The following is a 16,608-nucleotide window of genomic DNA, read 5'->3' on the forward strand; positions in this document are numbered from 1 at the left end:
TAGTTGAGAAACGATTTAAAAAAAAATTTAATACAAAGTGGTTAGCAACAGCATGTTTAAAAATTGCAAAGATTGATTTTGTTACAAAATTAAACTTTCGGAACTTTTGTAAATGTTTTATTTACATTTTTAACAAAAGTTAATAGTATTTTTTATAGTATTGTAATTCGAACTAAACATTTATAATTTAATTCGATTTTATAATGGTTTTTTCCACTAAAAGATAAATTCTATTTGGTTGGCTGAGTTGAAAATAGCTTTTAATTCCTAATATGTTGCGTTCAATGTTAAAAAAAAGTTCAAACTTTTTGTATAATATACCTTCCTTTAATAAACTAGCAATATCAGCAAATATTTCAAATCAGGTGATTTTTTATGAATTTAAGTAATTACGTAAAATACTCCTAAATGCATGGATATAATATTGATTTTCGCAGTATATTAATTTTAACAATTGTTTTAAATTAAATATATTTTACGAGTATGCCAAATTTATGATGCTTAGGATACAATAATTTATAGCTTAAAATATACTTTTTTAGTTTAATTTGGGGATATTTCCGTATCGTGATCTGTAGCAGAAACTGCTATCGCCAAGGTGCCAAAGAAATTTTAAACGTGCAAATTTTTAAAAAAAAGATGTAGATGATGGCTACGAGTTATATCTTTCGAGTTGGTCCCTTTCTGTGATGTTTTTTTATAGTGGGCTGCTGCCCAGAAGTTGCCAAGACTTGGTGATTATTCTTCCACAGACCACAATGTGAAAATCTCCCTCTTAATTTAACTTTCGAATCTTGTTGAGGATATTCATTAAACAATTAATTATTATAGCCATATTCCGTGTAAACGGTATTAATCTTCTCCCCCCCCCCTTTTTTTGCAGGTGCAGCCGAAGCTAGATGATCTTTACAAAAGTGTTCTTGTAGAAGTCAGAGGTCATGATCAAGCAGTCTTAAACAGTTATGAGTGGTTTGCTAAAACATCTGCAAATGAACTTGGATTGAAAATTGCTAAAATGTAATTTACATTTCAGAAATTTTACCTTAAAGTAATTTTCATAATTCTCTTCAGCTATTTATATGATTTAATGCCAAGGTTAATTTAATTTCCTGCCTTAATACAAAAAAATATATATATATAATTTTGAATAATTGCCCGTGTAAAGCTAAGCACAGATGGCGGTATTGGTTAAAATTCGTCGTAAGACTTCTGGGTTACTATTTCCGATTGGTTATTATGCCTGAGATTGAAAAAAGGTGCAATCAAATATTATTACACTTGGAGTGTTTACAATATAATGAATTTTTTCAATTTGAATTTCAACCAAGCAAACAACATATAAATTTGAAAGACTCTGCGGCCATAGTATGCTCTGCAACAGTGTTTCCCAAACTTATGACTTTTGTGTACCCTTTCTAAATTTTTCATAACGCTGTGTACTATTAATAAAAAAATTAATGTATTTTTTTCTGTAAAGAAATTGCCCGAAAGTTAAAAATCACTACTGGCTGTTGATACCCCTAATTATTAACTGTTGACTCTGCAAAAAATAGCCAATAGAAAAATACGATATCGTAAATTTCTATGCCTAGCTTTGTTTTTAAATAAAATTTTGTAAAATTTTTGTTTGTTGCAAGATATTTCGCATACAAACGCGTACCCCCGCTAAACTGTTCCCATACCCCTGGGGGTACGCTTACCACACTTTGGGAAACACTGCCCTGCAAGATGAAACCCAAAAAATAACTAAAAGTGATATTTTACACAAATATAGCAATATACAAATAAAGGAACACACTCAAAATATGGCATGCCTTACACCTTATTTATGTTGTGATATTTGTTTTCTTAAATTTGTTTTAGGCTAAAACCAGTTAGAATTTATGAATTATAGGAAATTCTTATGAATTTGTAAAATTACACGTAAATTTGAGCGAAAATAACATTTATAAAATTTCCCAGAGTATTAAGCCTTTTCACAACTCGCCTGATAAGCGGAGAGATATAATGAAAATTTTCTAAATTTCTTCCAGTTTTAGAAAGCTTGGTATTGTTTACATTCAGTCAACCATCAATATTCACTGATGGTACCAAGTCATTGATGGCATTGATACCAAAAAACCTGTATGAGGCCATTGTAAATTTTATGCCTTATCTTGGAAATAATATGATGTTACATATTTTGGAAATAAATAATTTTACCTCTATAACAAAATTTTTTAAGTCAATACATTAACAGATATGGATAAAATACACAAACACTATTTTGAGAAAATTTTTCATCATCACAGAGCATTTTCCTAGTATTAATTACAGAAAAAAAAGCGTCAAAATTCCCCTATATTTTGTGCATTCAATATTTTTAGTATCAGGGACACACTTAATTTAATCACTTAATTACTCACTTGAATTTAAAAAGAAAATGATAGAAGGAAAAAAAATGGTCAAAATTCCCCTATTCTGCCTTGCGGTCAATCAATCTATCAGAAGAGAAATTTTTCTTCTCTGTTTCACGCAGCATACTTTTCCTTTGTTTATCTCATTGTTTTTTACTTTCAGGCATCGAAAATTCAACGGGCAGCACTTACGCTCTCAATTAGTGCACTCACCGATGTGTATATTATCAATTATAGGCAATGTTAGGGAATTTAAGCATATGAACTTATGGTGCATTCGTTAAACCATGATCTAGTTAGAACTCACATATTTTGTAATTCATCTGTTTTGAAAATGATGAACAATTTTCTAAGTATGATAATCATCGAAGAGTTTTATAACAAATCAGTGATTTTTCTATCAAATGTCATCAATAGCAAGAGTCAATAATTTGTTTATGGAAAGTTTTTTTAATTTAAATTTTGTGTTTGCAGAAAGTTTTTCATTTTATTTTAATCTGTACATAAAAAATTTTAATATTGTCTATCAGCTTATGGAGTTTTATCATAGTCTTTTTTTTATTTTATTGTGTTTTACCATTCTATTTCATTCGTTTTCATTTTGCATGTTTAATAGCTTTATTTTATACATAAAATTATAATATTTATATGCTTAATGTCATTTGTATTAAATTGCTCTTAAAAACATATATACTTACTCTTTTTATCTGGTTAAAGTAACTAACAATAATAAAGTTCTCAATGGTTTGCTTTCTTTTCTTTTTTTTAATTTCTAACAATTGGATTTTTAAAAATAAAAAATTAAACCTTGATTTTGTAGTTAGATATTTTTGACTATTTTCTCTTTTTTTAGATGGGAACCTCCAGTTCATAAGAAACGCAGGACACTGCTAAAATCAGTATTCATTTATAAAAAGCACCGAGTGCAATATGAAATGAGAACTTACTTTCGTTTATTTGAAGTGAGTACTTTATTACATTTATTTTAAACATTTCTTTTTCTAAGCCCTATTTCAAAGCCCTAGGCACACATTTCACAGTTGCATATTGCTTGTCTAATTTGATGCTTTTAATAATTAAGTTGCAGATATTTTTTTGTTCCATTTTTTTTAAACTATGCTAGGAGGCACCACCCCTAGTTCACTCTGCTCACCAATCCCCATGGTTGTTCTTCATTCATCATTGTTTTTTTGTTTTTTTTGTAAAAGTCTATAAAAAAAACATCATTTTGTTTATAAAATATGCAACTATTATAATTTTATGTAAACACATTTTATTAATACAGTACAGAACCCGTTATCCGGAAATCAGAAAACCGGAAAACCAAAAAACCGGAACAAATATCGATAAATTTTCCCGCAATTTAAAAAAAAATTATTTTTTTTTCTCACAAGATTTTAGGGTTTTTCTTTCTTTTTTGAAAGGTGTTTACCTTACCATCATTTTGGAAATAATCATTAGTGTATTACTTCATCGTTTTTTCTTCTTTCTAAGATTATTTCCAAAAAAAAATTTTTTTAGTTGGGTTTAGCAATAAAAAAACGGCTTTTTGTAGCGATTCAGAAAACCGGAAAAATCAGTTATCCGGAATAGCGATGGTCCCGATCGTTCCGGATAATCGGTTCTCTACTGTATTTTAAACGTAGTGAAATATAAGGGTACCGGGATTTGAAAAATATCAGCTATATGTGAAAAAAGAAAATTAAACTTAGGAATATAGAATGTGCGATACAATGAGAAGTAGTTTTACTAATAACAATATATATAAGGATGACATTCACAGCCGGATTAACCTATAGGCACACTAGGTACGTGCCTAGGGCCTACGAAAAAATTGGGAGAAGAAAATTTGTTGACAGAAATAATTTAGCTTTAAAAACAACAAGTGTATTTTGCACAAAATTATGAAGATACAAATAAAAATATAATATTTTTCGGTAATAAATTATTTTGCAGAATCTTATGACCTAATATATTACTTTTTTGCGATTTTTGGATTCAACGAAATCTTGTATTATGCTGTCGAATTCCAAACTACGCAAAAAGTTCAATAAACAAATTTTTAAATTAAAATCCATATTAATAAAAATCTAAAAAAAAAAAATATGCAAGAAAATTTTAGCATATATTTTGAAAAGAGGGGAGGAGTGGGGGAAGGAGGGGAGGGCCCAAAAACGGCTATGCCTAGAGCCTACGAAAGGCATAATCCGGCTCTGATGACATTATATTGTATAACAATTAGCATTAGAAACACATTTTGTTTCCCTAAAGATTTAGTATTCTTAAAAATTTCAATCTAAGTATTAAGATTTATTTATGGCAACATTTAATCAATCTCTTTTTTTTCACATATTCATTTATTTATTATTATATATTTATATAACTTTTGACATCAAGTTAAACTTGAGCTAATGAAATGAAATTCGCGAGAGAGAGAGAAATTTTTCTACGACAATGGGTAAACAGGGGTGGCAAGGTTTAGGACAGAATGGATTAATCCATGGTTTAAACCGTCCTGTCCAAAACCCCTTTGTACAAAACTGTCTTAAACTGTTCAAAACCCTTTTACTCAAATTATGTCACAATTTTATCTGAACAATATTTAAGAGGTAAAATAAACATAGAACTAATAACATATTGATAATTAAATGTACTACGGAATATTTGTTTTTAAAAGTATAATGTTTTATTAATATTGTTTGACTCTTCAATTTAAACATTAAACAAAGGAAGATTAATCAGTAATCAAGTTCAATTGGTCCTCTCATTCAATAATACATAACTGAAGTTTGACCTTGCCATACAGGTTAAGCTATTAGGGACTAAGTGCTTGGTTAGTCATAAACAGGTTTGTTTATCTATAGCACTATTCAAGAATATTTTTATTTCATTCATGTTCAATTCTTTTAGCATAGTGGTGATGTGTCAGTAACTAAAACTGATGTCATGCCCTTCAAAACTGTTAACACATTTTTCAGTTATTTTGTATTTCCAATTTAAACTAATATATTTATATTTAAAAACATTTTTTTTTAAAAATAGGCATCTTTTTTATCATCCTGCGATGCAGACATAATAAAATTTTTTAAAAAAAATATTGTGAAAAATAAAAGGTTAATTTTTAAACAAATTTAGTATTTTTTTTAGGAAATTATTTTTTAATATTGCATTATTTATTCTTATGCAAAAACATTATTTATCAGTATTAAAAGCATATTTATATTTAAAGGATTAGGTATTCACTTTTGTTGTTCAATGAATTATGGAGCTTCAAAAATTATAAACCTTTTTCTATTATATTATTTTCTTTTGATAAGTTAAAGTAAATTGTATTAAAAATTTCAAATATTTATTGATACATGTAATTATTATGTGTACAATGGTTAAACCTATAGAATTTTTACCTTTTACCAAAGTTCAAGGTTTTTGACAGTTTTACCCAGTTAGGGACAGTTTTACCCAGTTAGGGACAGTTTTACCCAGTTAGGGACAGTTTTACCCAGTTAAGGACAGTTTTACCCAGTTTAAGACAGTGAAACCCACGTATCCTGTCCAAAACCAGTTTAGGACGTCCAAAACCCCAACCCTGTGGGGTAAATAACTATTATTCAATGATAAAAAATTAAAAAAATACCTTAAAATTGCAATAACTTTTGCAGGAATGGAAATTTTGCAAAGAAAAACTCTCATTAATTTTATAATTCAAAACGGCCCTATCTTCACTTCAAATGTTAACTTTGCAATTACATTTCAGAGGGCAATAGATCGACCTACAATTATACTTTTTTTACTGCAAGTTTAACTATTAATATTTCTCAAACTAATAATCTAAGCATAAATTTTTTTATTCCATTCTACTCCTTGAACATTTTTCTACATACCATTGTAATTTCAAGTTGTTAAGTTTTGTAGTTTTTGCAAGACAAAATAAAATTTTATGTAAAGCAAATAGGTGAGAAAAAATTTGCAAAAAAAAATCATTTAAAATTGCAGTAAATTTTGAATATATTAGAATCATGAAAAAAATCTGTGTTAATCTCATATACAAATATGGCCCTTTCAGCATGCCAAATTTTAAATCTACATTTTCATTCTTGCAACTTATACAGCCACCTGTATTGTATTTTATCCATGAAGTTTAACGGTTAATAATTCTTGGAGCAATTGCCTAATGTTACATTTTTTTATGCCATCATAATGTTTATTTTTCTACTCTTAGTAATTTATAGTTTTTAAGTTTTTAAATCTTATTATCTCTGCATAGCAAACCAAAATGTAATGTTAACTTGAACATCCAAAATACAATAAGTTTGTCAATTACCCTTAATAAGAGAAAAAAAATTTGTATAAATGGTGGTAATCTTAGTTTGTGCCTAGGTATGGTATTTATGGATTGAGTTTATGTTATAGAGTTGTGAGCAAAAAACCACCATACAAACCTGCCCATATGCTTAGTAATTTAGAAAGTTAATTACCTTTCCACCAAGGAAATTTCACTTCTGCAGGTTAAAAGTTTAAGCTGCTACTAAAGATTAATTACAATTAACTGTTAATTAAGTTACCTAATTACATAACATGAAGCTAGAATTGACAAAAAAATATTGATCTAATGATACGGTTTTAATATTCTTGTTTTCAATAACCATGGTTTGAAAAGTATATTTATACTTATATTTGAAAAGTATGTATATGTGTGCTATTTGATTAGTGCTGACTGTTAATTAAGTTTTAAAATTTAAAAGTCAAAACAAATTTTCTCTGAATGTCTAATCAATGTAAATTCAATAAGAAAGTGTAGTTAAAGGATACTATTAATAATACAGTATAGTAAATATACATTACTGTGAGGTAAAAAATAAATACAGATGAACCCCGCTATAGTGAACCGTCTACGGACTCAGTAATGTGTCCACTATAACCGATGGTTCACTATATCCAAATTTTTTGAAGAATATTTTTTGCTCAAGACAGTTGAATGATTGAAAATTGGGTTTGCAATTTTACATAAGTCATTTAAAAAATTATTAACAGATAATAAAGCAAAAATTGATGAAAAAAGTACTTACGGTTTTTTAACATTTTTAAAGCACCTTGGTTTTTGAGATTTACCTATGACAGTTAATTTTCGCTTTTCCGAGCCATTCATGTTAGCACAGACAAGAACTGTTATTCACACTTTGAAGAGTTTCTCATTAGTGCATTTTTCTCCTTTAAATTTTAACGTCTGCTTGGAAATCAATTTGTAAAATAGTCCAGCTTCGTCAGCATTAAAAATGTCTTTCTCATTATATAATTCTGTATAATACTCCGCCACACTTCTGTTTTCCACTTTTCCACATCCGTTGCATCAACACTCGCTTCTTCTCCAACAATCTTTCCTGAAGAAATATTATACTGTTTTTGGAATCTATCCAGCCATCCATTGTAGCACACAAAATCCCTTTCCTCTAATTTTTCAGCAAACTCATTCGCTTTAATTTGAAGCATAGGTCCGGTCACAGAAAGATTTCTATCCCGCTGAGTGGTGAACCATTTTAACAAAGCTTCTTCAACGTTTTCTCTTTCAGCTCGATGCAGTTTTTTCAATGAAACCAAATTTTTGTCGTATGCGGCAAGAATTGCACTTCGATTTTTCCAAATGTTTGAAACTGTAGATTTTGACAAGGAAAATTCCTTACACAGTGCCGATTGATTGGTTCCATCTTCAATACGCTTTACAATTTTAACTTTGTCCTCTATCGAAAACTCTTTTCTCTTTAGAGAATTTGCCATTTTCACTGCTTTTGAAATAAAAATCTTGTCTCAAATAGATAATGTAAGAATATGAAAAGAGCAGCTGTAGAATGAGTTAAATTGTTCCCCTTCTTGATTGTCAAGGGATGATTTTGAAAAGAATATGGTTTGAACAGATAAGAAAATTCCAAAATTTCAGCAGGTGGCCAAGTTAACTAGTTGTAGAGCAAGCTTGGGGAAAAGAGACAAAGCGAGGCTTGTCAGGGAAGGGGGAGTATAAGATTCTGTTTGACATTTATTACAGTATAGTTAAAAGTGATGAGCATAAAGGAGTGAAATATGACACATTTTATAGGAATGCATTCATTTTCACTCCCAACACCTACAAGTTTAAAGATGGAGGACTGAAAAAGATATTTAAAGAAATGAAATTTGCATCCACTATAACCGAGTTTCCAAGTTCTAAGCTGTTCACTATAAGCGTTAAAAATAACATTATTTAAATAGGAGTACGGACGGGACTGCTAAAAGAGTTCACTACATCCGAGTGTTCACTATATCCAAGGTAACTATAGCAGGGTTCGACTGTACTATTCCTAAGTTTTAATGCAATCTTTTAACTTGCATAATTATTGTTGGTCAAATATTCTAAGGATAATTGTTTGAAAAATGTTTCCTGTTTTAGTGCAGTATTTGATGTGCTCACATGAAACATACTTATACAGTCTGTTTGATTATTATAGATTAGAGATTTTATTACAAATCTCAGTTTTCTAATGATACTTTTTTGATTACTACCTAATTCTATGTCGGAATTAGAATAAGTTAAGTTATGTTTAAAAAATATCCTTTAAGCATTCTTTACCTTAAATATTTTATTTTTAAGCCTAAATCATGTATAAAAATATATATATTTCATTATGGTACCATAGCTTAAACTATGTGCTTTTAGTATTCTAAAAATATGCATTATTATTTTTTTTAGTTTAAGCACTTAACTGGTTCAACTGCTGATACTTACCTGGAATATATTCAACGAAATCTCCCTGAGGGTGTTTCTATGAAAGTTATTAAGGTATTCAAATTAACTTAATAAGTTAAAACAAAAAAAGATTACTGTTTCAAATTTTTTTTCAATTACCTATAATTTTCTCTTTATTTCATTTTAATACTAATTTGTGCATTTGCTCTAATGTTCTTTTCTATTTTTGTTCATGTTTTTAAAATTCATTATAGTATTTATCAGCTGTATATTTTGCCTTGGTGTTGAAATGTTTAATCTTCTATTAAAAAATGACCAAATTTAAATAGATTTTTCTTCACTTTTTCAAGACTTATTTTCTCATGTTTTAGTAAATTCTCATGTATTATGTTGGCCAATTTGCGAAATATTAGAAAAATTGTTATTATTGAAGATACAGATGTAAAAAAAAAACTCACTAGTTGTTTATGAAGGTTCATTGTAGGGTTTCATCTTTTTTCCCCCATAGTTATTGGATTTTAGAGGAACAATTTAACCAAATACATGTATACTAATGTTGAAAAAACAAATAGTCAAATCGAAATTGTAACAACCCAGATGATGAGTTCCTTGGCATTCTTAGGTCTAGCATATGATGACTATGATAAAGTAGTATAAATAAAAACATAAATAAAAAAGAATTTTATAAGTATGAAGTGTGACCAGAAACTATGGGATTCTAGATGTGATTTAGTTAGCCTGATAAATTTCTTACTTAAAAACATACAAAAATCAAAAAAACTACAAACAGAATTTTTTTTCTTTTTTGTATTACTCTTTCTTTATATTATTTGTTTTTTGCCTAATTTAGCTAATGTAAATTCTAAATCAGTCTTCTTACATAATCATTTTTACATATCTATCAACCGACATTAATGTTTAAAGATGCTTGTAAATTCCGAAACTTTCTTAAAAACTTATAGTTTACTAGCCTTCTAACTTTTTACCTTTAAGCTAATCATGGCCAAATTAAGAAGGAGACAACTGGGGCTGTAGTCAGATCCTCAATTATTTTTAAACTCAGGTATTTTTAATTTTATCTTTTAAAGTTTATGAAGGAAAAATTTATTTGCGTAATTTTCTAAAAATTTAATTGATATTTTCATGTGTAATATTTTACAATTTTCTTTTAGAATCATTAAAAATGTATTAAGTATTTTGAATGTAAAATTCATAGAGGAAAAAGACAATTGGTCATGCTGTTTTCTTCAATTTGTCTCAAAAACTTGATTTTTGTAACTAATTTTCTGTAACCATCTACTAAACACTCAAAGTTTTCTTAGTAAAAATATAATAAATCAGTAAAAATTGCAAATTTTTAATTTTTTTCTTTTGATACTTAAAATTTTGTATGTTGGATAGTTCTTGCTACCACATAACACTTATAATTTAATAAAGGATATTTTTGCTGGCATGAACACTTAATCCTATTTTAATGTTTAATGCAATTATTTGCTTTAATGAAATTATTGCTAAACCTTTTGTCTTCTCAAATTTTTGTAAAACGAGCTCAATTGGATTTCCGTTACATAAAAAGTTTCAATATTTTAATATAGATAACTTTTTGATAATTTCCTAGGCTTTGTAGGTAGTTCCCCAAGTTACACATCAGCCACAGACCCCATCATACTTTAATCCATCCCTGAAGCAAAATATCTGTATTGTTCTTGCTTTAAGGAAATGAATTTTTATAATTTATTAAAAAAAAAATTTTAAAAAAACTGCTCCAAACATCATAGTTTTTTTTATTTGCAATGATTTTATTAATTTTGGTACAATTATTGTTAATGTTAGTATAATCATCATTACTGTATTAATAATAATATTTAATATAATATACTACAATTGTTTTTTATATCTTTTCTAAAATTATAATTTTAACTTTATTCTAAAAAATGTATTATCAAAAGCCTTATTTTTTTCTTTAAACGGCTCACTATTTTTTATATTAATCTGTATTAATTTATATATATATTATAATTAATTTATATATATTTATATAAATTATTATTAATTTATATATAATTTATTATTTTATTTTTTATTTATAATTTATATATTAATTTATATATATATATATATTTTTTTTAAGGGACAAAAAATCTGCTGGTAAAATTAGGACAATTTTAAGATCAGTTTTTGTAGTTATTGATAGATATTCAAACATCATGCAGGATAAAACTTGAACATTGATTTTAAAATTATGAACAACAATTGCAGGCTTTGTAGTTGTCCTGATAAAACTATTTTGTCATAATTGTTAGCTTTTTGTTCTGATATTCCTGTATTTCTATTGTATTCAAATATCCAATTTTTTAAGAATGCAAATGTGGAATTTTAAAAAATAGATTTGATTAATTTTAGTTAATTATGCTGGTAAAAATCGCAAAATTCCGTACTTCTAATTTAGGTACCATATACGCATAGAGAAAAATTCTGGTTAATGAAACCAAAATGTGTAGTATTTAAATAATTCATTGGTGATTTTTCTGTTCATCTGATAATAGTTCACCCACAATTCTGGTTTTCAAAATTATAGTTCCTATCACCCCATATGTTGTAGAAAATACTAAACTGAAAAGTAAATTAAACCAAATAAATGGTTTTTAAGGTATCATGATAAGTTATTAAATTTTACCACCTTTACCAAACTTAATCAATGATTACAAAACCATATTTTATTGTAACTTCTACTGTAATCATTACCAAAGTGTTCTAATAAAAATTACTGAGCTTCTTGGTGTTCCCAAGAGTCCCCTTGGTTTGGCTCTATGGAGCCAAAAACACAATAAATCTTACCATATTCTGATACTTTTGACCATACTTTTTTTTTTTCTCAGTACGCTAATATACATGATTCAGGCATATAGCCTTATCCACAGGTTTCATAGTTTAAAATGTTTTTGGAAAAGAAACTCAATTAACAATTATATCAAATTTTTATGATGCGGAATTCAGTGGTAATACACTCATTTATTACTTTAAGCAAGTGCTATAACAAATCTTGTTGGGTGGTTTTTTGAGGTTTCACAATTATTGGTTTGTCACTTTCATCTAATTTTAAAAATGCTCTTATCCAATCAACGCTACAGTAATCATATCACAAAATTTTTAAATCATGAATTGAAGCCATTAAAATTACTTTTGAAGTCACTAAAGTCATACCCCAAAATTACTTTTGAGCAAAAATATTAAGTGTCACTGTGTTTTCATTCCAAGATTACTGAAACCCTACTTTAAAATTATTTGATAAAGAAATCTTGAGTTGAATAACAAATTCTAATTATACATTGATATGAGGAAAAGTTGACTAGTTGATGCTGTTTTGTTTTTTTTTTTTTTTTTTTGTTTTTTTTTTTCAATGCAATTTGATAAAAAAATTTGTATACATTGATTTTAAACTTTTATGAATTGTTCATTATCAATGAAATCATACTGGAAACTGTTAATACTTTCTGTTCTAAGCAAAATAATTCTGATTCTAAAAATAGTATTTTATCATTCTTTTGTAATAAAATTCAATTTTATTACACTTAAGAAATGGAAATTGTACCTTTTTTTTGTTTACTTTTTAAAAAATAGCCTGGTATATGTATATTGTTCCAAAAAATATTCTGATTTTTTAGAAAATTGTTGTTCTGATTTTTCCTTTGGCCCACTAAGAAGCCTACAATTCTCACTCAGGCTTAAGCACAAAAGTAGCAGTTGTATTGACAAACATCGCAGTTGTACACAACTGTGTTATAATTTATTTTTTTTTATTCATCAGAGGAAGAGAGTTAAATTCATGTGAGCAAAACCATAGAAATTTACATGAACTTAGTTGCTGAAAGTACAAGTTTTTTTTTAAATTAAAATAATCAAACTTTCAACAACAAAAAATTATTTTTCATTAATTTACAGCTTTGGTAAAAAAAGCTCAATATCATCTTATTATAATTCTGATCACATTGAGATTTTAATACAAACATGATCTGTTATCTCTCCACCTGAAATCAGAAATTGAACAATATAAAATTTAAAATACAAGTGTCTGGTTTTACTTGAAGTTTCTGCATAGTTTAACCAGTCAATAGCTGATTCTTTATCAGAATAAATAATGCTAGAGTTTATAGAAGAATTATAAATAATTACTTACAAAATGCTTTTTCTGACCCATAACGCTTTTTTAGAAACCCATATTAATTTAAATAAATACAGATATTTAAGTTCACAGTATTTGTTATTATTTTTAAAGTAAAATGCGTATTTTATATCAGATTTTGAGGTACGAATGTTTTTTTTCCCCCTTTTAACTTAGAATCAAGTTGAGTTGACTAGAGTTGAGTAAAATGACTAATATTAGTATTATTTTTGTTTTAAACTCAAAACCCAATGATTAATTGTTAGTTTTTTTGGACTTGTTAAGTATTTGTTTTTATTATTACTGTTAATTATGAATGTTTAAAGATTAATATTATAATCTCTTACTTTCAGCACCGAATAGAAAAGCTTCCTGACCATATTGCAAATCATGTAACTGAAAAGAAAACTGAAGACAGCCAGAGCAAAAAATAATAACAAATAATTGTTGTATTGACATTGTTTAATAAATTGTTGTACATTGGAATTAGTATTTAGTTTACTGAGGTTCCCATCATAAAGAATATTTTATTAGTCATTTTTTTAAATGTTGCCTTTGTACAATAAAGGGAAAATTTTTCCTCATATATTTCTTTATATTTATATTTTTTAAATTTAAGCGAGAGAAATGCAGGATTTGTAGTTGACCTTGTATTCCTAATTTTCTTGAAGAAAAATATTTTGTCCTTACTTTTAGCTTTTTATCCTGATATTCCTGATTTTTGTATGGGTTTAGAAAATCCCATTTTCTAAAAATACAAATTTGGATTTTAAATAATTGATTTGATAAATCAAAAGATTTGGAGCTTTGTTCCAACATCTTTTTTTAATTACTTATTTTAGTAAAAATCATAAATATTCGATTGCTCAAACTTAGGGATTGCTCACTATATATGCATAGTTCAGACATGTAGCTTTATTTGCAGGATTTATGGTTAATTATATTCAAACTTTTTGTTCAGGCAATTTCTGAAAATAAATTTCAGTTAACAAGTTTACATTATCAAATTTTTCATGTAATTAAGGTATTGTACATATTTATTATTTTCTGCAAATACAGTGACAAATATTGCATTTGTAGTTTCACAACTGATTTTTCTTTTAGAATTTTTAAATGAATAATTGAGCAATCATCCACTAAATTACTTTTGTACAAAAATTCTAAAAAGTATATTCATTGTGATTTTCGAGATAATTGAATCCATATTTTAAAATTACAAACTTTAAACAACAACTTTAATTAAATATTGGCATGAGGAAATATTATCTAATTGATACTGGTGTAGCTTTGTAAAGGTCAATGTAACCTTCAAAATGTTTGAATTTTAGAAGAAAATGCACAGGCAAAAATTGATTTTTTAAGAAGTTTTAAATAGATGATCAATTATGCTCCTGATTCAATCATGTTATGATTCAACTAAAATAAAATATTGCTGCACATTAACAATGCATAAAGCAAATTAGCATTCTTTTCAACTGTGCCAGGTTTAAAATTCGGACTAATGATAAAATTTCACATTCAATTCAAAATTTTGTTTTACAAATTAGTTATAAAAAGGTTTTAATGACTTATTTATTTCTTTAGTTATCAAAGACTGAGTGGTGAGGCCACAAAATTTGGCCTTTATCTGATATATATCATGGGCCCGGGTGGACTTTGATTAAAATTCTTCAGGTTCGGACCACCAAAAAACTCGCAAAGTAAAGAACAAGGTCAAACTCGCCTCTACTGTGTATGAATAAAGAGCAGCCCAACTTCGTTGTATATAAATCTTCGAAAAGAAGAATTGAATCAATTTTCAAAAACTTTTTAGGGTCTATCCACAGTTGCTAACGTAACATATTCAGATTTTTTTACATGTTTATTTATTTAAGCAAAAATAGATAAACAGAACTTTTCAAAAAAGTGCAGTCCCGCAGTGAAGTAATGGTAAAGACACGGTTCCCAGAAGAACACGGAAGTCAAGCAACACTGGCTCTGGTCAGTAAGCTGGTGGCCTATGTAGGGACCGAGTGTGTGCGGTGTCGCCCTTCGTTAAACTGTTCTACCGTAAAGTGCTCTACTTCGCGTACAGGTCGTAAGGGTGCCAAATCAGGGGAACCATTCTCTCAGCTGAGGATCAAAATTGCGATGGCATGTCTACGGATCATACTAGGGGATGTTTCTCGGACCGTCGCCAGTAGCCCATTGCGCAGCTCTAGTGCGACATAAATAAAGTACCTACCGACAAAAATGTGTAATTTTTAGCAGTTATTTATTATTACTTCTCCAAAATCAGGAATATGGCTACAATAACGTAATATTTTAGACACAGTAAAATCTTGCAGCAATTAGTTTAAATAAAATAAGAATAATTCAGTTAGAGGTTCAATAAAAAAATTGCAGCACAAAAACAAGTGCATAAACTGAATTTACGTCTTATTCCTTTGAAATACTGTATATAAAGTTTTATAATTGTTCAAGAGGAGCCCAACTTGATTCCTCAAGCTATTTTAGATCGTAATTCTATTCAATTTTCATTTGTTTGATATTCTCATTCAGAATGCAAGTTAGAAAAACTGGTTGGAAAAAAAAAAGCGCGGAGCTCCTGAATTTGTTTATGATGGCAATGTTATATACTAGTTTTAAGAAAGCTATGGAATCAATATTTTCACTTCTCTATAAGCTCTAAAATCGTTAAAATAAATTTTGTAAGGTAGTTTGCCATGATTGTATCATTGGAATGTATCAATTGTAGCATTCAGTGATAAACTCGTGATACCCAATGGAGAAATTAGTAATGCTCAAATCGACTCCAAAAAAATGCATTTCATGTTAGTATTTATAAAATCTCTTAGTCTAATTCGCCCTTTAAAAATTTTATTTTGTGTTGAAACATGACGAGTACAAAGTAACGGGTTTTCTGAAAACGTGTGATGTGTCATTTCAGCTTATTACTATGAAAATGGTGTACACCTCGATCTGGGTGAGTTAAGGTCCACTCTCAGCGAATGCGTTTCACGCACTTCCGATCACTGCGTAGAAAAACGGTGAAACTGATTGGTGGGTTTTTGTAGAAAAATATTTTTCACCAATCAAGTTCTAATTCTCTCTCAACGGCTGTCGGAAGTGTGTGAATCGCATTTCGTGAGGATGGCCCATTAGGAAGATTTATATTTTATTCACCGCATAAAGTTTGATTGCAGATAACTAACCAACAAAATAAAAATTCTTACGAGGTCTAAAGAAGCTCTTACGGGTTACTCCGGTTCGGAGGGGCCGGGGTTCGATCCTCGACTCCACCAAGACCCACCGAATACCTGCAATATTCGTATTCATAAGATACTACATCCATG

The 16,608-nt window shown here is 28.2% G+C and overlaps 1 protein-coding gene across 1 annotated transcript; it reads left to right on the plus strand.

Moving 5' to 3' along the window:
* Nucleotides 1-80: 80 nt before the first annotated feature.
* Nucleotides 81-13,759, plus strand: mRpS10 (mitochondrial ribosomal protein S10). The gene is made up of 5 exons (XM_016049533.4): nucleotides 81-365; nucleotides 884-1,017; nucleotides 3,250-3,358; nucleotides 9,115-9,204; nucleotides 13,627-13,759. The coding sequence occupies exons 1-5, from the start codon at nucleotides 273-275 to the stop codon at nucleotides 13,705-13,707; spliced, it is 507 nt and encodes a 168-aa protein (XP_015905019.1). The 5' UTR covers nucleotides 81-272; the 3' UTR covers nucleotides 13,708-13,759.
* Nucleotides 13,760-16,608: the final 2,849 nt, after the last annotated feature.

This window comes from Parasteatoda tepidariorum, chromosome 6 (genome assembly GCF_982258835.1).
Source record: "Parasteatoda tepidariorum strain Cologne lab strain chromosome 6, Ptep-v5.0, whole genome shotgun sequence".
Taxonomy (NCBI): domain Eukaryota; kingdom Metazoa; phylum Arthropoda; class Arachnida; order Araneae; family Theridiidae; genus Parasteatoda; species Parasteatoda tepidariorum.

Excerpts from the sequence above, each read along its gene's own strand:
- mRpS10 (XM_016049533.4), top strand. The coding sequence starts at position 273 with ATGTTGCGTTCAATGTTAAAAAAAAGTTCAAACTTTTTGTATAATATA. Across the intron at positions 366-883 it reads CAGCAAATATTTCAAATCAG|GTGCAGCCGAAGCTAGATGA; the intron begins GTGATTTTTTAT and ends CTTTTTTTGCAG. Across the intron at positions 9,205-13,626 it reads TTTCTATGAAAGTTATTAAG|CACCGAATAGAAAAGCTTCC; the intron begins GTATTCAAATTA and ends TCTTACTTTCAG.